Below are 22,860 nucleotides of genomic sequence, written 5' to 3'. Positions count from 1 at the left end.
ATATCGTATAATTTGGACACACAAGTAAAATGAGCTAAACAAAGTTCCAGAAGCAGTTATGTTTTCATTGTTAAAGGCCAAAGATTAATATTAAAAACTGTATGTTTGTTTTTATATGACAATAAGAGAGTTGAAGAGGGCTGTGGAAAAGTTGTTTTAGTCCAAAAAACCTATCTGTAAACATCATTAAAATAAGATAAATTACCCTAAAAAAAAAGTTTAGAAAATAAACAAAATATTATCATTATACTGTACATCACTAAAGGAATGTTCACATTTCCATTACTGACACAAATAAACAAATGCGATGAGAGAGGACTTACCGTGTTGAATATATGAACTACTCTATCAGCCTTCAAACCTTCAAACCTGAACAGAAGTGGGTGTTTAGGAAAATATTGATTTCTTTAGTTAATCATTTAATTGAGATGAAAAAGCAAAAGACAAAATAAAGGAGATAATATCTAGGGTGGTTTGGCAACAGTATTGTGCAAGTCATTACGTCAATAGCTGGGAAAACCAACTGCACTTTATTATCCGGAGACATTTCTTTCCATGCTTTTGTTGGACACCACTATAATAATCAGTCGTCTTCAGTGTGGTTTCACTTCAGCAGGACGGCTTCTGGTAATATCACATCATCCTGGCTTGCAGAAACTGTTAATCAACATGTATTATTCTCATCTCTGTCTCCTGCCTTGCTAAAAGACCCAAAGAGAAAAGTCCACGAATTGATCCATCTCTCTCTCTATATCTCTTTCACCAACCATTATGGATGGACTGAAACTCCTGATTTCTATAAAAGATGAAGATAAAGAAAGATAAAGAGGTGAACTGTCACCAGCAAAGGTCTTAAAATGATCGTTTATATATATATATATATATATATATATATATATATATATATATATATATATATATATATATATATATATATATATATATATAAAGAGACCGGGGATGAAAGTAACACCGTTTGTTTGAGCATTGATGGTTGTTTGTGCAGGATCTCTCAAATGTTAATACATAGCCACATTAGTCCGCAACAAATAAAAAAAGTGTATGAGCTCAATTGAGGCAGATAATGTTTTTATCCGATAAGACATGCGCATTAACAACGATGAGTCATATTTCCCTCAACTCCCTCAATGTGCAACTATCTTTATTATCTATCACCATCGCTTACAGTCATTACTGTATTAGCATGTGGGTTTGAAGTTATGCATGAATGTAAAGCATCAAATTAAACTAGAGAGACAGCTACTTTTTGCATGGTTTTCAAGTCATTTCTTTTATCAAAAATTACTTTTCTTCCTGAAAATCTGTTTTTTGGCCATAAATGCACAATGCTCACAGTAACATGCCACTTCTTCTGTGAGCTCAAAGGGGGATGCGAGAGTGTATGATATTGATGACATGGCTACTGACTCCTCAAACTGACAGTGTTGCAACTGATCACATGTTACAACACTACACACACACACACACACACACACACAAGAAACAAAATGAGCATTGTATCAGAGTGGGCTTAATTTTAAATACAACATAATCTTATATAATCCTCCAAAAAAAACAGCTCTTTCTAAGTAAGTGGTATTTCTCTCAGTTCCTCTGACGCAAGGCTTTGTTATTATCCACATACTTACACTTACACTCTGATTTCATCTGTGAACCCACAGTAAAGTAGTATTGCACAATCATCCAAACAGTTGTTTGTGGATTTTACGACCAATTTAATACGGGCTTTGCTGAAACTGTGTTGAACGCTTGAAGCCATGTTTGCCGATGAGGATTACGACATGTGACATGTTATTTGCCAAGAACATTTAATCATAGCTGTGCAGTTCTTTGAGGTGTCCTGTTGGTTTACATATCCAACTGTGGCTTAAAACCTTTATGAAAGCATTGAAATGCCAGTGAAACATCTTCCTCAAGGCACAGCTTCAACCACAGATGACGAGATGGCTAAAATAATATCTGCATATAATAATACTGATACTTAATACTGATGAGATTCTTCATCGCAGTAAATTTCAGTCATGTCATTTATATCTGGAGCTGTTGTCATTTTCTTCTGTGCATATGCATGTATGTGTGGGTGGGTGTATTTGAATGAGAGAATCATTTTAAAATAATTTTTGGTTGGGTATATTACATAAGCACTTTCTCTAATCTGACTTTGACCTAAAAACAGAAAGGGAAACATATGTCTCATCATGCTTGAGCTCATGGATTGTGACTTTCTATTGCCATCTAGGGCTCATTTCACAAGATATTTTAACACAATATAAATGTTTTCATGAAAGTCTTGGGTAACACCATGATATGGAAAATAACAGGAGGATATATGGTACAACTTGGCTTGTTTGCGTGTCACTTCTCGGAAGTGAAGAATAATGTCATTGCGGTCAATACAATGGATGCTGATAGTATCTTCTCAGCTGTGGGACTGAGACTCGTTGCTGGACTTTTCCTTCTCACACATGTCCTTCAAATCTGTAAAAAAAAAAAAAAAAAAAAAAAAAAAAAAAACATGTTGTTGAGAATCTATATTCTGTTTCCAGACGAGACAAAACATAATTATCTCCCAAAATCAGTGTGGGAAAGATATAAATATACACATTCCTGTCTGGTTCAAAGAAAGTATGCTTTATCTCTGATGGGAGAACTTTTTTGGCACAGCAAAACACTTTCTCAAAACACTTTCACTTTCTTATAAGAGAACAGAATCAGGAGGAACACAAATTGTGCAAAAAAAAAACTAATTTGTGGCACATTAGATTTTAGATTTAGATTTTTATACTGTACAAACTGTGTGATCCCCTAACTCTAATGCAACAGTTATGGGTAGGTCATCTAATGTTACGGACATATTATCATGGTACAGTTCAGCCTATTATTGATTTTCATTTCCACTTCCCTTTTATCCAAAGAGACGGAACTATTTGCACGATATTTATCAATGGGAAATACATCATGCTAAAATAATCTGTCTTATACTGTGGCTCATATTAATGGGGTCGCTTGCAAGTCGCAGCAGCACGAATCGACCAACAACATATTTCTGCTTCAAATATTGTGTGTAGTTAACAGTGAGTGGTGGTTTCAGACATTATTTTATTAAAGTGCATTTGTCCGTGCCGCACTCGTACTGACTCTTATTCTGCTTGACAGAAAGAAAAGCTCATAGCTTACTGAAGGCAGAGCGTTTTGACCAATCAGATGAAAGGGGCGTTTCAGCGCCGCCCACGTGTGCAAATGAAATATCGAACCCATAAACCGATTTGTAAACCACAAACGAAAAATGAAAAATCGAGCCAAAATCTCATTTTTCGTTTTTTAAACTAAACAAAAAAAAAAACGAATAAACGAGCTGGTTTTCATTTCTCGTTATTCCATTCCAAACAGGAAAATAAATTATCAAAAAGTACACACTCCTGGAAGAGAGCAGGGTGGATATTCTGCAAAATAATTCATTTTGTGTTTCACAGTACTGCAGAGTTTCTAGAGCAAAATAAGCAAGCTGACATTCAGTACAACATGTGTCTTTTATTTAGAATTCATACAAATGTCATTTACGTCTTTTAGTCTGTCAAGAGATTTAAAGTGTCGTTTTTGAAGAGTGTGCATGTGTGAACGAGCTCTAGTGCGTAAGATCGAGCCTATGGTTGAATCTGGAAATATAGCTAAATAAGAAAATAAAGAAAAATGAGAAATAGTCCTCAGATGTCATGTCTGTAATTTATAGCAAAACATCAAGCGTTAATTCGATCTCAAACAGATTCATTAAAAGAAGTTATTACTCTACCACGTGCGTGACATCATAAACCAACATGGTTGAACGACCAATTTGCGACAATACAGTTTCGGGAAACAGTCGTGACTCGATAGTTGATTTCTTCAACGATGCATCGTACTATAGTAGTTAAGCAGCGAGTTACGGCGCTGTTCGGGAAATGCACCCCAGGATTGCATCATATCTGTTAATATACGGTGTATATATTATGACTGGAACACTGTATCTGCCAATCGTCTTCCAGAATATTAAGACACATTGTGGTTTGATATCATGACAGTTATGGGTTGTGATAGGAAGAACCAATGAGCTGCAGTAACGTGTTGTCTGTCCCCTTGTGGAAAGAAGTGCACTTTAGCATACTTTTAAAAGAGTACTTATTGCAGAAATAATATACTTTAAAAGAATATACAGTACTCAACTGTGAACTGAATGCTATGTTTTCAGACACTTGAAAATGTATAGTTTAAATTTATATTAAATGCAATTAGTTGAACTTAAGAGTGATTTTTACTTTGACCCACTTAAAGCTGCAGTCCGCAGTTTGTCCTCTTTGTCGCCATCTCTGTTCGAAATCTGCAATTGCAGTTATTCGCGGAATTATTAACTTTACGTGGGTTGTGCCTCGGCTCGGCACAGCGCGGATGAATCCAATGTTTTGAGGGGAATGTGCGGCTGTCAATGCACTGGAATTATGGATACTGTCATTCGCAATCACAGATTCTACTTTTTGGAAATATGAACAACATACGAATTTTCACCGGAAAATGTCGTCTAAACAAGTAACATCCACTTCTGTTCTGACTAACTAAAGGGGAAAAAAGTATTGCAGTAAATCGCGCCGATTAAATCTAACAAAATTAGATTTTGCCTTATCATATCACGTCAAACCGTGCAAATTATACTTTGTTCTCAAATTGTTAATGTAAACAACATCAGCATTGTGTGACATTTAATGCCCTTCCGATACTGTCCTTGTTTTCGCATGAGCCCGGTTGCAGTCTCTTTTTTTCTCTTTTTCTTTTATCTCTTCTACTGTTTTTGAATTAACCCTCAACCAAACCCTAATCCTACCCTAACCCTATAGTAATTACATGTAGTTAATATTAATATTACTCAGTATTTAAATATATAATTACACTGTAACAATGACACCTTAAAATAAAGTGTAACTTTTTTTTTTTTTATAGAGCTTTTAAGATGTGAAGTATCTTCAACATATCAACATATCGATTAGTTTTGGTGTCTTCTTCTATGTTGTATCTTTCTCATGTTTCCTCTTGCTTCATTATACTGTCTTGTCATATGGTTTATTGTTTGTGGCTGATGTGTCTTTTTATCTTCTTGTTTCTAGTGTTTTGTCTAGTTTGATGTAACTGTTCTTCTGTGAGGTTGATTTGTGCTACTGGTACACGGCCATTGTTATTTAATTATGTATTCTCACTTTGCCTAGAGCTTTTGATTAAGTTTGGACTGTTTTGCAAACCAATAAGTGTGTTCAGGATCACTACAACCTCAACTCACCTGAGCGTCACAGTTCACTTTCATTCTATGCAAAAGCGTGGCCAGGACATTTGATTTATTAAGAGATTTATTTATTGTTCAGTGGAATAATGGCATAAAGGTTTCAAATAACGTGTGATAGAGTGAATGATGACAACATTTAATTTTTAGGTGAACTATGCCTTTAAATGCCTTAAACAAGAGTGCAATGGTGATGGATCACCCACACTCAATAAAATATTAATACGGGCTGCATCTGAAGTCGCACTTCTGCTTCACTGTGTAATGAGTGATTATAATCAAGGTGTTAATCATTATTTTTCCTTTCTAAATATCCAACGCATTCTCATCCTTGGGCGTCATAATACTGACGCTTTTGACATTTCGTCTACATCGAACGCACATGGCACCCTTTAGCGTCAATATGAGACGCACAGAGCTTTGTTCGGTTATGGGTAGGTTTAGGTGTAGTGTAGGGATAGGGTTAGACCGCTAGGAGGCGCCTTCTGGCCCATTTCTATCTGCGTCTCATATTGACGCTAAAGGGTGCCATGTGCGTTCGATGTAGACGAAATGTATCACATGAGTTGAATGACTTCTATAAGTTTGTGAGATTTTCAGTGTGATTACTGAAATGTTCTTCTCATGTATTCTCTAATGTCTGTATTTGATATGAATGCAGTTGCTCATGTAGCCCGGCTTCCAGAAATGAAATATGAAAAGATGTTTTGTTTGAGAAAGGTCTTCAACATGTGTCAATACACACATCTGTTTTTCTAGGGCACTATGGTCACAGGGGTCAATGAAGTCTATAAGTTTAAGGGACCATCTCTTTGTTAAAGCTCTACTTTCCAGTTAGACTAAAGTGTAGCTGTCCTTCAGAGAAAGAACGCATTATCTTGATGTTTTGAGACGACTCTCCTGTTTATAGTTGGAGCCTGGCCAAATACAACCTTGGAAAAGCTGTGTGTCGGTGTGTGTGTTAGTCTTCTTGGTTACAGGCAGGAACCACTGGCATTATTGGAGATTGACTGAGTTGTTGTTCGGGACAGGCTGACGCCCAGCGACCCAAATCTGCGACCTGGAAGGTCACGACGTGCCTAACTTCAGGGTCTGAGTGTCAGCCGTATAATCGATGAGGATATGCTTCAGTCTATCTGTGTATGTGTGATACATTTACACTGTTTATCTATTTCTTAGCCAATCAGAATCATTCAACCTGAAGTAATGACGTATGTGTATGTGTGTGTGTGGGGGGGGGGGGGGGTATAACTGCTGGTATCTTTGTAACGGTAAGATCTGATTTTCCTGCTAAGACAAAACTCACCCTGCAATAAAGCCATAAAATGCACCCTAGACAGAAGATAGCAAAGATGGAGCACAGGACCAGTGTAACCAGGAACGACCCCCATACAGTGCCACTCACACACCACTGTGTCTCTGTCAGGAATGCATTGGCTTACTTTAAGAGTCATCTTTGAGTAAATAATGTCATGTATTTATTATTTCTGAATTGGCTTTGTTTTAATCACTTGTGTAATTGGCATGACACACTTTTACCTGACAAATAAATGTTACATCTTGATTTATTCTGAAGTTTTCTGAACTCATTATTTTAGTAGATTATGAGGAGGCTGAGCTCTGTGTCCAGGATAGGTCCAACTAAAGGCGCATATGAACAGTAGCACGTCATCTGAAGACCTTTTGATTTCTGTCTATCACTGACTTGGCAAGTTGTTCGGCTAAATAAACTACACTTTTTCTGTATGAGTGAACAGTCGGCAACCGACTTAAGAGGTATTAGCAAACCTTACATCCACTGACCAAGATCAGACTGGCGAGGCTGTGTCCGTGAGATCCACGTAAACCCGGGGCGTGTGACTCTGTGCGGCCCTTAATGAATGAATAATTGAAAGTATGGGATACTCAGAATAATCAAAGATCTAAATTAATTCATAATCGATATTTATGACTATTTTCTAATCAGAAACACGATCTAACTTTGATTATCATTTGAAATTGGAGTCGGATTAAGCGCAGAGCTAAAGTAATATTGAAATTAAATTCCAATAAATGAAGTGAACTTCACTGGAGCGCTGAAAAGACATACACGCATTATCCCTTCGCCCAGGCCGTTGGACCCCGTCATTGGGCCGATGAGTGGTCTTTACAACGGTAACAGAGCGGCCTACTTTTCTATTCAATGTATTATAATTCTGACTCCGGGTCTTCTTTCAAACATCTGGTCCTTGGGTCCTAAACTAACACGACTATAGGCGATAAAAAGTATACAGAATGACAAAAGAAGTTTGTCTGAATTCACAGAGCTCATAGGTGAAAAGTACTCGGATGACCGGCTACTACTTCTGGATTTATGAATGGAGGTCATGTGATAATGACAGCATGTTGGAAGTAGTACATCCAATTTACATTTAAATTACACACATTCATAGCATACTATTTATAACATACATTTTTATAGCGGTCGTAAAGTACCTACTCAAGAGAGTATACGCTTTCTGACAGCCCCAGTTTTAACAATCACAAACTAATAAACTTAATGTGAGGCATATTAACTAGTCATAAATGAAATAGATAAGATGTCTGCACTCATAAAAAAAAATAAAAAAAAATCATGGCATACTACTAACTATTTGCATCTATTAATAATATTTTTTTAAATGTATTATTCAAATCAGCATAAATCATGTCAGGATTTGAGTTTATTGGTAACACTTTACAATACGGGTGCGCTAATCTGCATTAGATAATGATGTGTTAATGTATGACTCATGAAGAACTAAACCATTAATTAGTGATTACTGCATCAGTAACTAATAAAGATTCTAAATGATTAATAGAATAAGTAAATTGTTATTGATTAAATGTGTCATAATGTATTAATTCCTTAATAACTTATTTTATTAACAAAAAGTGTAAATGAATGCGTTAATTACCACAGTTGGTCAAAGCAATGTACTTCAACTTCCAGTTGTCTGCTTTAATTAATCATTAACTAATGATTTGCAAATGTCTCATTATGTTATGACTTTACTTGTTGAGGCACATGACTATTAACTAATTGTTAAGTAATATGCCAGTTTGGTTTTGACATCCACACTAAGCCATGGATTTCAATTTCCAACCATGTACAACCAAGATGTCACTGAGTTCGATGAACCTTGTTGTTCACGGCACAGGAGTATGTCATGTTCAGCTTGAGGTCGAGGTACACTGAGAACATGCGGTCGAGCGCTGCTGTTTCATAACACTGTGTCTAGACTGGACAAAGACAACAGAACGTCCATTATAGTCAGTGATACTACACTGGATGTGGCGCGACACTACACGACAACCGATGCCACACTCTATCTCTGACGTACCCGAGCTCTTGTGCTAGTTCTGTTACGAAGGACTAATGGACTTGTGATGGTCTGTCATGTCCAGTGTAGAGCTGGTCTCGTCCAGTGTAAACACAGTGTAACAGCGTCAGGAGTTCAGAGTCTGTGTGCTGATATTTGTGTGCGGCCCAACTTACCCCATCCTTCACACACATTCACCGACATTACATTCACTGCATGTGCAAACTTGTCAAAACCCACAAATGGCATATTACTTAACAATTAGTTAATAGTCATGTGCCTCAACAAGTAAAGTCATAACATAATGAGACATTTGCAAATAATGATTAATTAAAGCAGACAACTGGAAGTTGAAGTACATTGCTTTGACCAACTGTGGTAATTAACGTTCATTTACACTTTTAGTTAATAAAATAAGTTATTAAGAAATTAATACATTGACACATTTAATTAATAACAATTCATTTATTACTTAATCTATTAATCATTTAGAATAGTTACTGATGCAGTAATCACTAATTAATGGTTTAGTTCTTCATGAGTCATACATTAACACATGATTATCTGTGCATTAGTTAAGCATGAATTAATGCAGATTAGTGCACCCGTATTGTAAAGTGTTACCAATAAACTCAAATCCTGACATGATTTATGCTGATTTGAATAATACATTTAAAAAAAATATTATTAATAGATGCAAATAGTTAGTAGTATGCCATGACTTTGTTTTTTTTTTTTTTAGTGCAGACATCTTATCTATTTCATTTATGACTAGTTAATATGCCTCACATTAATGCAGATTAGTGCACCCGTATTGTAAAGTGTTATTTGTTCATGTTTAGAGTGTTTTTGATCAGTTTTCTGTCCAGTTCATGTCTGAATGTTGTTGTTTATCTCTCAGTTTGTTCTCTTAGTTCAGTGATCCTCGTTTCACACGTTTGTCTCCATAGCCACTGATTTGATGAGGTTCCTCAGTTCAGGTGTTCCCTGTTAATTAGCTCCTTAGTTTGTGTATAAAAGCCCTCAGTTTGAGTTAGTTATTTGTGCTGTATTGTCTTTATGTAGTGGAGTGTGTTCATGCATTTTGATTCTGCTGCGTTTTCACTTTGTATCAGCACTTCCTTGAGTGCAGTGTGACTATAATAAACCAGAAGTGTGACAGTTCATTGTGAAAACTTGCATTTATTCCATTAAAAAGTTAAAATATGGCTACCAGTTTGATTGTGAACAAACTGGGTTTATTATTGATAAATTTGGTTATTGTATTTAAAATGTATTATTGCAGTATGACTGACAAATATGCACCATTATGTACATATCTGAATTAGTTTTGGTGTCTTCTTCTATTTTGTATCTTGCTCATGATTCCTTTTTCTTTATATGTGTGAAACCAACATGTCTTGTCATTTATAGTTCATTTTTTATGGCTGATGTGTCTTGTTATCTTCTAAAGATAACTGTTAATATTTTACTCTGTTTTTAAGGTTTTAAATGGGATGACACCTTCTCATTTATCTGATCTTGTGACGGTTAACATATCGGCTAGATGTTTAAGGTCATCAAATCAGAATCTGTTGAAGGTTCCCAGCTCACAAACTGGGTTTTTTGATGATACGTTTGGTTATTGTATTTAAAATGCATTCAGTTCATTAGTACTATTGCAGTATGACTGACACATATGCATCATTATGTTAAAACTGTTAAGAATTTCCAAAAGGGACCATCAAAATACAGTGTATAAATACTTGTATAGAGCTTTTAAGATGTGAACCAATTATGCACACTTTTTAAAGGGGTCAGCATATCTGAACTAGTTTTGGTGTCTTCTTCTATTCTTTATCCTGCTCATGTTACCTCTTGCTTTATATGTGTGAAACCAACATGTCTTGTCATTTATAGTTCATTGTTTATGGCTGATGTGTCTTGTTATCTTCTAAAGATAACTGTTAATATTTTACTCTGTTTTTAAGGTTTTGAATGGGATGACACCTGCTTATTTATCTGAACTTGTGATCTTATATGCAATTCAAGTAGGTCTACATAAATCTTAACTGTATAGGCCTACATATTTTTGAACCTGCAACCATTAAATAAAGTCGCCGATTCATTTGTATAGACCTACAAAATATTCTACTCACAATGAAGCACGGTCTGGTACACTTGAGAGTAGCCAAACTCTGTGTTCGCATTCAGATCCACAGTGTAGAGAAAGCGCAGTTCCAGCGGGATCTGGGATCTGGGCATGTTTATAACGGCAGGGATGATCCTCTGGGACATGGGTCCCTCAGACAGGACCTGGTGCATCTGATATAAGCACCACTCATCCTTCAGAAAGTGTGGGGTGAGCAGAAGCACCCAGCAGTGGCTGTCCCGCACGGCCTGCAGGATCTCAGAGGACACAGCGCCACCTAGAGGACAGTCCCGGTCCTGCAGGAAACAGTGCAGGCCTTTGCAGGGATCTTCAAGGAAACAGGCCAAACTCTGAGCTAGATCCATGTCCTTCTCAGTGTGACACAGACACACGTCATATCTGCGAGATGAGCGCGAGGATGAGAAGAGCACAGAGGGAAGAGGCTTCTCTGAGGCGGACAGTTTCTCTGTTGTTGCAGGTTTAGAGGAGGAAGAGGAGGAAGAGGAGGAAGAGGAGATGGATGTGGTGTTGGAGGATCCAGACGAGCACTTCTGAGAACATGTGCTTGCTTTGCTTTGGTCCGACTCATTCCTTTGTTTTCCAAAACGCTGACGAAACCAGCCTGCAAAGAAATGAATTATCAACCTCTATGTAATACACAGAAGCACGGATGTGTTTAACATTACCTGGTTTCTCTGTATTTTAAATAATTATAAAATAATCCTTTTTATATACAAAAAAATTTAATATTCATACTTCCTTCATTTTCCAGCAGGATTTGCACCTGCCCACACTGCCAAAATAACCAGAACCTGGTTCAATGACCACGGTATCACTGTGTAATTACTGTGTGATTTCATGTAATATTCTAATTGTTTGAAATCCTGTTTTCGTGGGTTTTATGAGCTGGAAGCCCAAATTCTGTACAAATAAACAACTAAATACTTGAAATTGTTTAAGTTGTGGGCCCTGAATCTATAAAGTTTAACGTTTTGAATGGAATTATGGAAATAAATAAACTTTTCCATGATATTCTAATTTTTTGGAAAGGGTCTGTGTATACAGTACAGGCCAAAAGTTTGGACACATTACTATTTTTTATGTTTTTGAAAGAAGTTTCTTCTGCTCATCAAGCCTGCATTTATTTGATCAAAAATACAGATTTTTTTTTTTTAATATTGTGATATATTATTACAATTGGTTTTCAATTTATTATACTTTAAATTATCATTTATTTCTGTGATGCAAAGCTGGATTTTCAGGATCATTACTCCAGTCTTCAGTGTCACATGTGACATCCAGTCTATCACATGATCCTTTAGAAATCATTCTAATATTCTGATTTATTATGAGTGTTGGACACAGTTCTGCTGCCTAATATATTTGATGAATAAAAGGTTAAAAAGAACTGCATTTATTCAAAATAAACAAATATCACTTTTTATCAATTTAACACATCCTTGCTGAATAAAATTATTGATTTATAAAAATAAAATAAAAAGACCCAAATGACTGACCAGTAGTGTATATTGTTGTTACAAAAGATTTCTATTTTTAAAACATTTGCTTCTTTTTTTTTCTTTTTTTCTTTTTTTATTCATCAAAGTATCCTAAAAAAGTATCACAGGTTATGAAAAAATATTAAGCAGCAGAACTGTTTCCAACTTTGATAATAAATCATCATGATTTCTAAAGGATCATGTGATAGACTGGAGTAATGATCCTGAAAATTCAGCTTTGCATCACAGAAATAAATGATCATTTAAAGTATAATAAATTGAAAACCAATTATTTTAAATTGTAATAATATATCACAATATTAAAAAAAAAAAAATCTGTATTTTTGATCAAATAAATGCAAGCTTGATGAACAGAAACTTCTTTCAAAAACATTAAAAATAGTCATGTGTCCAAACTTTTGGCCTGTACTGTATATATAACAACTCTTTTGTCAAGTACCGGTCAAAAGTTTGGAAACTTCACTATTTGTAATGTTTTTGAAAGAAGTCTGCATTTATTTGACCACAAATACAGAAAGAAAAAAAAAGTAATATTGTGAAATATTATTGCAATTTAAAATAAGGGTTTTCTATTTGAATATCTTTAAAATTTAATTTATTTCTGTGATGCAAAGGTGATTTTTCAGCATCATTACTCCAGTCTTCAGTGTCACACGATCCTTCAGAAATCATTCTAATATGATATTTATTATCAATGTTGGAAACAGTTGTGCTGCGTATTTTTTTTTATAACCTGTGATACTTTTTTCAGGATTCTTTGATTAATATAAATCAAAATGTTTTATTGTTTGTTTTTAAAGCTCTCAATGGCCTCGCACAACCGTACATAACTGAGATGTTAACTTTGTGTCACTCAAACAGGGCTCTTAGATCAACAAACCAACTTTTGCTGGTATAGTCCCAAGGACAAGGTACAGACTCTGGGGTGACCGGGCCAAGCCTCTGGAACAAGCTACTGTACCTGCTAATCACTGACCTGGGCCTCTTTAAGGCTAAGCTTAAGACTTATTTATTTAGACTGGCTTTTAATTCATAGCAGTTGTTGTGGCATTTTGTGTTTTCTTTGTGGCATACATTTTGTTTTTATACTTTGTTTTGTGGCATTATATATTTTGTATATATTTTATTATATTTTGCATTATATTGTTGTCATTATATATTTTATTTTTATTTTTATTGATTAAGTTTTTTTAAAAATAACAGCATTTATTTAAAATATGAATATTTTTGTCACAATACCGTTCAAAAGTTTTTTGTTTTTTTTGAAAGAAAGAAAGTAATACTTTTATTCAGCAAGGATGTGTTAAAATGAGAGAAAAAAATGATAGCAGAAAAGATTTCTCTTTTGAATAAATGCTGTTCTTTTTAACATTTTATTCATCAATGAATCATGAAAAGAGTCTCACAGGTTCCAAAAATATATTAAGCAGCACAACTGATTTTTCAACAGGATCAAATCAGCGTATCAGAATGATTTCTGAAGGATCATGTGACGCTGAAGACTGAACATGATGAAGACTTGATGAGCATAAGAGACTTCTTTCAAAAACATTAAAATGTTTCCAAACTTCTTGACTGATGCTGTAAATAAAGTTAAAGTAGCTGAGAGACCCTAAAGGGACCTTTGCAAAAACAAAAAGTAGACATTCGCGTGCACACGAAAAACGTTCGCAAAGGTCCCTTTAGGAGCTCCGGACAAAAGCACCATGAATTTTACAATCTGAAATGTCTATTTCATCCCAACAGGACTTTTGACCTGCGGTGCATTATCTAAAGCTTTACAGTAATGCTTATATTGCTATATTGGTGTTAAAATATGTCCCATAGGACACAGTGTTAATGTTAAAAGTCTATCATGTGTCTATATGCACTGTTTTGCTGTGCAATATCCTGAGCGACATCTGTGTCTTACAGATCAAAATAGTTTTATGTAAATTTAGCACCAAGAGTCCATTCCAACATGCCTTTGATTCATGGATTCTTTGACTCTTTTGCGGTCGTAATGTCAGTATCTTCTTGTGGTCCTGCTATCTAAACTCTTTATTTTGCCGTACATAATGATTAACTTCTGACTTTATGACAGACAAGACAATCCAACACGAAACTGAGACTTACCCATAATGCTGCTGGCTCGGTTTTCCTCCATTCTTCTCCATCCTTTCAAGGATATAAACTACAACAGGCGCATATGCAAACAGTATTGTACAGTAGGCTACTGCACCTCATACCATACACACGTCTTTAATACATGCACAGTGTCCTCTGCGTAATGTTCAAATCAGTTCCACATTTTTTCCTGGATCACTTTCACTTTTTTAAGCCTGAATAGTTGTACATTTGTGACTGTTATGAAGTGCAAGTTAAATATTGCCATTATATCATATTCAAAGCATAACTAACAGGCGAACAGACAGTGAGCAGATCCGCACTTACGGTTGTTTTAGGATGAAGAGAGAGATCAGGTCGTCCGAGGCTCTGGTGCAGAAGATTTTTGAGGAAGTTCACTCCATCGGAAGTGATGCGTCATAATGCACATGACAAAAACAAAAACAAAAAGGAAGATAGTGTACAAAAAGAGGAAGTGCAGAAAGAAAAGGGTTTTAATTTGGATTTACTATTGACAGTCCAGCCAGTGCATTGGTTTAGATGGATTACAGAATACTGAAACTAAAGGAGAAACAGTTTCCTTTCACACTCTGTGTTTTGGGATTCCCCCAGTTATGAGAAATGGGTGGGTCAATAATTCAAAGTGTGGAGTCCAGAAATGAGTCAAATAGGAAGCTTTTTCACGCCCCAGTTACTACATTAATATGCACTTGCATTCAACATGCATTCATATCTATAAATAGGACTAGACTAAATAGGACTAATGTTACATCATTAACAAATAAATACCAAAAAGTTCCATGGTAGATAGCCTGTTTTTTGCATATTTAATAATTATTATAATTTGTAATTAACTTTTATTATTAATTATTCACTCAATATTCAAGAAACAAGGAAAGACAATTGAAACTGAAATATGGAAATATAATAAAAATAGAAAACAGATGGTTGCTCAGTCTTCCGTAAGACTTCAACTCTTTGTATTTTTTTCTATATTTGCACAAAAAGAATCCTGAATTAGAATTTTTAAAAGTATAATAATATTGAACAATGTTCACAGAAAGTTATTTGACTACAATAAGTGATTTTTTTTTTTTTTTTTACTAGAAAAGAAAGTTGGACGAGACTGACTTAACAAAGCCTCAATCAAACTCAGATTCCAACTTGAAATGTAGCCAATCCCTAAATTATGAATGTTACCGAATCGTGATCATAACAAGCAACGTGTATACTGTATATATACAGTAAAAAAAAAAAAAAAAAATATATATATATATATCTTCTCAAGGGACAATAGGGGAGAGCGGGGCACAAAGTAACGCTTTTTGTGTAAATCTACTTATGGTTCAGAGTATTTATTTTTCCCCACATTAATTTCCCACATGTCTAGAATAAAATAGTTTCTAAATAAAATACAATTAAAAAACTTTTTCATATAAAATAATGGCAATTTTTAATAATTAAATATAAACAAATTTTTGAGTTTTGACTACGAACACATGGAAACACAGCTATACAACATATAGTTCAAAACAAATAAATAATTAGTCATTTCTGAACATTGACTCTCAGTCTTTATTCACCTTTTTCTCACGTTTTCCCAATAAAATTAATACAAGTAGGCTATAGAATATAATAGCATATTTCTAATAGGGGCACATTGTAACGCAGTGTGACAACATGCCCCCGCCTGCACAACTGGGATTTAAACCCGGCTAGTGTCTTCTGCTAGTTAGCGAAGCATTAAAGAACTATCTCAACTGTTAAATAACATCTTGGAGATTAAAATTATATCAGATTTGTCTTATTTTAAATAAACACAAAAAATAGAGATGAAAAATTAACTTAAGTAAGAAATTTACTTTTGCTATGGTTTAATAAATGTCTATGGATATCTTCCAAAAAAATATATATATTTTGGTGCAATTTTTTCTCTATATAGTGTTGATATGGCAACTAGTAAATACACAAAGTTTCATCATCCAAGCATGTGCGGAAGTATTTAAAACAAGCGCGTTACAACTAGCCCCGCGTTAGGTTGTGTCCCGCGCTCCCCTACTATAGAAATGCAACTTGGATATATTTTAGAGTAGGCCTAGTCAATGTCCTGCTTGTATAACAGTATATATTTACTGTCCATAAAATAGCTGGCAACAAAAGTGAGTACACCCTAAGTGATAATCGCTGTCCGTCGTTTAACCATGAAAGCCACACGTCCTATTCATCATTTTTCATGTTTTTGTCTGCTTGACAGGACCATACAAATGTGTGTATCTTGAATTAGAGCAGTTCAAATGTGTGCTTTGAGTACAATTCTCTCATACTGACCACTGGATGTTCAACATGGCACCTCATGGCAAAGATATGCTGAAATGTTTGCTGAAATGTAAGGTTGTACTCACTTTCGTGAGATACTGTATATTAATGTGCATAATAAGTGTGCATGAAATGGAGGTTGGTGTATTCTTTTTCCCCCTATATTAGGGGCTTTCCCACCGGATAGTTCTAGGAACTAACCACCAGGATGGTTCCCCTACTTTTCTGTAATTTCTACAGTTATTTACTTTACATCACCCAGTATTATATTGCTATTTCTCTTTACAGTAAATACAGTAACTGTGATTCCCATTGCATCATGGGAATTTTCTGTGACGTCAAACACCACATACAGAGACTTACTGTATTTTGTAGCCTACTGTATTTGACGAAACGGCCTCTCTGGCACCATTCCATCGTGCTTTTTATTTCCTAATGTTTGCCTTACACCGCGTGTCTACAACTCTATAACAGTCAGAGGCTGTCTGGACACATTGAAGCGACCGGACCATTAATGCAAAATGCAAACTTGTTTGTCCCTTGTCAGAAATAGCGCGAGCGCTTGGACTCGGAGTACCGTACGTCAGGAATATAACGGTGCATCACTATACACTGTCTGGGATGTGTCGTGTCGCGCCGGAGCATCCAGTGTAATATGGGTGGTTCTGACTGTCTTTTGTGGACCTCGCCGTTCGTGTCTGACCCGGAGTAGAGACGGAATTCACTTCACCGAGAGAGAGAGAGAGAGAGAGAGAGAGAGAGAGAGAGAGAGGGAGAGAGAGAGAGGGAGAGGGAGAGAGAGAGAGAGAGGCCAGCAAGCAAGGTAAAAAATATATATATATATTTACAAGATGGACCATTTCTATGTCTCACCAGATTAAATGTATCCAGGTAAGCACTTTAGTAAAACTATCACCAATTAATTCATACCAAATCTAGCATTCTAAACAACTGAAGTTTATATGTTTTGCACTATTTTGATATTTTATTAGGCAGAAGACTCTCTACCATTGCAGTCCCAGCTGACCAGGAAGGTCCTAACATCAGCGCACATGTGGAGGAAGGAGAACGATCATCACACGGTGATTTCTTGCATGTGTCTTACTGTGTGTTTGTCTCAAACAGGAACTCCTTCACTGCAGACAAGCTGACATGAGCGAAATCATCATCTTTCTCTCTATGGATCGCAGCATATTTGGACAGAATTTAGGCTATGTAAGTATTCAAATTTAATCTGGCATAATTTAATTTAGTTCATCTGAAATGTTTGAATATGCTATTGACAAAAAGCTGTTTAAACATATATTCTTAAGTTATAGTAAAAATAATAATAAAAATGTAAAAAAAAAAAAAAGAGGTTAAAAATAATTTGACACTAATATGGATTTTTCTCCCCCACCTCTCTCTCTCTCTTTCGCTCTCTCTTTATCTCTCTCTTTATCTCTCTCTCTCTTTCTCTCTCTCTCTCTCTTTCTCTCTCTCTCTCTCTCTCTCTCTCTCTCTCTCTCTCTCTCTCTCTCTCTCTCTCTCTTATATAGTGTTGGAACCGGGATCTCCTCTGAAGGACTGAGTACATTAGTGTTTGTGGACACGCACACAGACCAGGGAACACTCTGATGTTGTCAGTCAAGTTCTGAACAGGAACCAATATTTGGAGAAGTTCATTTATTCGCAAAGGTGGATTGTGTTGGCTTTTTATAGATTATGTTGATGATGACTTTTACTCCTATGTTGTAGAAAAGATGGAGGAGTAGACAGTCAGACATTGATAATAATAAGAAATGTTTCTTGAGCATCATTCTTTCAAAAACATTAAGACAATTAAATACTTCTTTTGGCCACCAGTGTACATGAATCCAACACATTTTTGGAAATAAGTGTAATTATTTTTAAGGTGGGGTTGTGTGTCGCGTATTGTTAAATGTGTTTTGTTTGACATTTCCTGTTTGACTGCTTAAAAATGTATTTATATTCTGCAGTTTTATGAATGTAATGGTTGATATTTCATTATAATAATTGTATAAGCTAAACAACCAATGACTCTACATTCATTTTGTCAAATGCTAACGTTTTGTTTAGGATTTTATTTGTTTTTTTAACAAAGTGTGCAGTGAAGGGACAGCACACAGTGTGTTAATTTAACACGTTTACACATCTTAGTGCTAACCTTTCTGACATATTTACTGTGTTAAAGTCATTAACACAATGAATGAGTTCAAATTAACACAAAAAACGTTGTCCCTAAACTCACCCATTAATGTGTAAAAATGTAACCCATCATTTCCAGCATTTCCAGACTGTTTATTTTGTGATAGGCTATATGAAATGTTTTAAATAAATAAAAAAGGTATTTTGTAATAATTTGGTATAATTTATTTGTATGTCAGTAGTACTTATGTAGGATAAAAAATAAAAAATAATTATATATCAAAATTATGAAATCTAATTTATATTTAGTACAAATAAAAAGAATTACAGTAGTGTAATGATTAGCTTGGTTTTTACAGCAATGCACTGTATTACACAATTACAGTACCATGTAGTTACTGTAAAACTGAAATATGGTAATAGTACTGTAAATCTTAATTACAGTAACTTACTGTAAAAACCCCTTGAAATGTCTAACAGAATATTTTCTGGTTGCATTCGCACCGCCAGTAGGAACGCCTGCCAGAGCCTAAGCAAACAAACAGTGCTCGTATGAAACGTTATTACCGTTTGCCGTGTGGTTGATGTCCAGTGTCGCTAAGCAGTAATCATGTTTCTCTTGGTCCCCTCAAAAGTTGTGTTGGATCTATCACCGTTTTCCATGTTCGTAGAGTTAGTTTGTGGAGTAAATATATAGGCTACTGTAATCTGTGTGTGTACACAGCCTTTTTTTTTTAATGGCGGGTGCTGGTGTTTCGCGTGCGTTCGGCCAATCAGCGAACACTAACGTCACGGATAGTTCCTATAGTGCTGGTTTAGACCCTACTCTGAAGTAGGAGTAAATTAGTTCCTCCAAAATAATTACTAGAACTAAAATCGTTCCTAGTTCCTGCGGTGCGAACATGGCAACATTGGGGTACTTTCACCAACAGTTCTAGGAACTATGAAAAGGTTCCTCCGGTGCGAAAGCCCCAATTGTGACGTATATTCGAGTGAAACACTTCTAAAAAAAATAAATAAATAAAAATGTAGGGCGGGGCTTGATTTTGTCTGTGGGGAATTGATTGGATGGTTGTGGTTTGCTATTGGTGGATTTCATGTGAGTGACAGGTTGCCCCGCCCTCATCATCAGAGAAGAGATGCTGAAGATTTTCTGATTCAAGATTACAAGGAACATGAATTAAAAAAATTATAATAATGATGATGTGCACAGATAAATCATTTAAAATAAATACCTCAATATTTCATTTAAAAAAAGAAATGTCCATTTTGATTTGATGGTCGAAGGAGGCAGAGTGTTGCTTTTGACACGTCAATCATTCGTTCCTTCTTTTGAAGTTAAACTTTATTGATTTATTTGTTTAATTATTGATTTATTTGTAGACACATATGTAAGGATTTTTATTTTAATTTTTTTTGTGGTATGCCTATAATTTATAATATAAATTGTATTTTATTTGAATTATTATTGTTAAAAAAACCTCCTTTTTCTTTTCTCCTCTGCATTGTCTTACAATTCTGCAACTTTGTAAAGTTTGCTGGGGTGGAGCGTATATTCTTATTGTAAGATATTTTATTTTTGTATCAAACTCATTACTCAATAAAATAATTGTTTAAAAAAATATGAAAAAACAATGTTGTTTTTATTATTATTATTATTCTTTATTTCAGACTCATTGGTCCATATAAAGAAGGAAAAAGAAAAATACATACAAACAATTTTGACAAACAACAGGCAAAATTTAAAAAAACATACAAGCTTCCATTCCAATGCTTCCAGAAACTGGAAAAATACCTTGTATCACTTAATATAATATCATTTAAGACCCTTATGATACTATGTTTTGAATCACTCAACCGACATATTAAATTATACATACACTTCCTTAAGACAGCATGCAAAGTAGGTACATTATTAGATACAAACATTTGGCTTGCACTTGTCCACCTTGGGAGTTTAAGCAAAATTCTTAGCGCATCATTAAATGCCACCTGGAGCTTTTTCATTTTAGCTTTAGCATGCACCACAAGTGGGCTGTATAAAGAGAAGTACAGTATGCCCTAAATAGAGCTATTTTAACATCATCTGTACACATATCAAATTTACGAGCCAGCATATTAGCTTGCCCATACAACTTACAGCACTGGCGCTGCACATCATCGTCATCATTTAAATCATTTCTAATGATGTGACCCAAGTATTTTACTTTATTTACCACATTTAAAACTTGGTCATCTATATAAAAAGAAGGAAAATTTTGCTTAAGGTCCTCTTTGGTTTTAACAATCATGATCACACTCTTTTTAACATTAAATGTAATATCATGCTGCACACCATAACTTGAACATACTCGAAGCAGCTGTTGTAATCCTGCACTATAAGGAGACATAATAACTAAATCATCAGCATACATCAAATGGTTAATGAGACTATCACCTATTACACATCCAGTCTTGCAATTATTTGTTGTTATTATTGTGCATGCATAAAACCTTCATAATAAATACTGCAATATTCCACACAAAAAAATAATACCAATTGTCCGTTTTGATTTCATAACGCCTTGTCTAGTGACTTCTTTTTGCCCTGCGTGATGACTTTTATTTTGAAAACACAACCCGGATATGCAGATGCAGCGCTCATACTGAATGAGGTACGTAAACAGCAGTTGAGTTGCTGCAACGGATGCCACTTTATATCTTTAAAGTAAAGTCACAATCAGCACGTGCAAGTTCGTGATGTGTGTGTTATTTAAACAGATCAGTATGAAGACCCCCGTCAGTGTCCTCCGGCTTCCCCGCGGCCCGGACCCGAACAGCCGAGGTTTCGACCCGAACTCCCCGCGCTTCCTCGCTCTGTGTCCCACAACACTCTCCTCCTCATCCTCATCGGGAGCTGTTGATGAAGAGGAGCAGCGACTGCGCTCAGATCTGCGCGAGAGATTTCTGCGGACTCTCTTATTGATGACTGACAAACAAGTCGAGTTCAACATGCACGAGAAAGTGCGCGTGCGCGCGAGGTTCGGGGCCTCGGATATAGACGTCCTGAACTTCCAGGTGTCTGGTCTGGAGACTCCTCTCGGCGTCCAGAAGGAAGCTCTCCTGAGGTGCCAGGATGTGGTTTCATGCTCGTTTGAGCTGTGAGAGTCGAGCTGAGCCACTAGAGGGCGGTGGACGTGTGGAGATGGTGTGATGATGACAAAAGTTTAATGGGTTCAAAGAACCTTCTCGTCGCTTACTTGTTTTTCATGCTGTTGTTCGTAATAAACGTTTGCAATGTTCAGAATTGTATTATGATTATTATATATTTTTTTAAATCAAAGATTCCTTAATATTTTTGGTTACACTTTACAATAAGATTCATTAGTTAACTACCTTAGTAGTAAGAATGAACAATACTTCAGCATTTATTCATCTTAGTTCATATTTATTCAACATAATACGTTATTAAAATCAAAGGTTGTATTTGTTAACATAGGTTAATGCACTGTGAACTAACATGAACAGCTGTATTTTTATTAACTAACATTAATAAATACTGTAACAAATGTATTGCTCATTGTTAGTTAATTGAGTTAATACATTAATGTTATCTAATGAACCTTATTGTAAAGCGGTATCATATATATTTTTTTAAGTTATTAATCAAAACTGCCCCAAAATGAGTCACACAACTGCAAAGTTGTGCCATAAATGCCATGTGACTAATTATTATGAAGCCATATAAATATGGCATCTATGAGCAGAACTCAATTTTTAGACAGAGATTGATGGATAGATTTGATGCATGAAAAAATATATCTGTCTTTATATTTTAGGGGTCCGTTGCAAGCGGATCATCATATTTGGGGGTTTGCGGCATGAAAAAGCTTTGCTCATAATCACTTTTGTGTGAATGCCTCTCATGCAGACGCTAAGAGAGTCCAATCAGAGAGTACCTTCTGCAAGTGGAAAACAATCCAAAGAAACGCAGAT

At 35.4% G+C, this 22,860-nt stretch overlaps 2 protein-coding genes and 1 long non-coding RNA gene across 5 annotated transcripts; 2 read left to right on the top strand and 1 right to left on the bottom strand.

Annotated features, from left to right (window-relative positions):
- Window positions 1-1,130: 1,130 nt before the first annotated feature.
- tirap (toll-interleukin 1 receptor (TIR) domain containing adaptor protein) lies at window positions 1,131-14,978 on the bottom strand. 2 transcript variants are annotated; one of them, XM_082182295.1, is made up of 4 exons: window positions 14,749-14,978; window positions 14,431-14,488; window positions 10,803-11,417; window positions 1,131-2,499 (listed from the first exon to the last, which is right to left on the bottom strand). In XM_082182295.1, the coding sequence occupies exons 2-4, from the start codon at window positions 14,459-14,461 to the stop codon at window positions 2,441-2,443; spliced, it is 705 nt and encodes a 234-aa protein (XP_082038421.1). In that variant the 5' UTR covers window positions 14,462-14,488; window positions 14,749-14,978; the 3' UTR covers window positions 1,131-2,440. The 2 variants fall into 2 exon arrangements, with proteins under 2 accessions (XP_082038421.1, XP_082038420.1); XM_082182294.1 differs by having other exon boundaries at window positions 14,431-14,977.
- A 2,187-nt stretch (window positions 14,979-17,165) lies between these two features.
- LOC309507868 lies at window positions 17,166-18,833 on the top strand. Of its 2 annotated transcripts, XR_014209263.1 has the most exons (3): window positions 17,166-17,560; window positions 17,730-17,952; window positions 18,276-18,833. It is a non-coding gene; the product is annotated as an uncharacterized lncRNA (long non-coding RNA). The 2 variants fall into 2 exon arrangements; XR_014209264.1 differs by having other exon boundaries at window positions 17,166-17,952.
- Window positions 18,834-20,655: 1,822 nt separating this feature from the next.
- On the top strand, window positions 20,656-22,171 carry gemin7 (gem (nuclear organelle) associated protein 7). Its single transcript, XM_082182307.1, has 2 exons — window positions 20,656-21,539; window positions 21,646-22,171. Exons 1-2 carry the CDS (start codon window positions 21,480-21,482, stop codon window positions 22,027-22,029), a joined length of 444 nt encoding a protein of 147 aa, XP_082038433.1. The 5' UTR covers window positions 20,656-21,479; the 3' UTR covers window positions 22,030-22,171.
- The last annotated feature ends 689 nt before the right edge of the window (window positions 22,172-22,860 follow it).

This window comes from Leuciscus leuciscus (genome assembly GCF_965113295.1).
Source record: "Leuciscus leuciscus genome assembly, chromosome: 10".
NCBI classification, from domain to species: domain Eukaryota; kingdom Metazoa; phylum Chordata; class Actinopteri; order Cypriniformes; family Leuciscidae; genus Leuciscus; species Leuciscus leuciscus.
This window is presented reverse-complemented; position numbering and strand designations above follow the sequence as displayed.

Coding starts and splice junctions, on each gene's coding strand:
- tirap (XM_082182295.1), bottom strand. CDS start 14,461: ATGGAGGAAAACCGAGCCAGCAGCATTATGG. Junction 11,418..14,430: donor CCGAGCCAGCAGCATTATGG/GTAAGTCTCAGT, acceptor ATTTCTTTGCAG/GCTGGTTTCGTCAGCGTTTT. Junction 2,500..10,802: donor GTACCAGACCGTGCTTCATT/GTGAGTAGAATA, acceptor TTTTTTTTACAG/ATTTGAAGGACATGTGTGAG.
- gemin7 (XM_082182307.1), top strand. CDS start 21,480: ATGACTTTTATTTTGAAAACACAACCCGGATATGCAGATGCAGCGCTC. Junction 21,540..21,645: donor CAGCGCTCATACTGAATGAG/GTACGTAAACAG, acceptor TTATTTAAACAG/ATCAGTATGAAGACCCCCGT.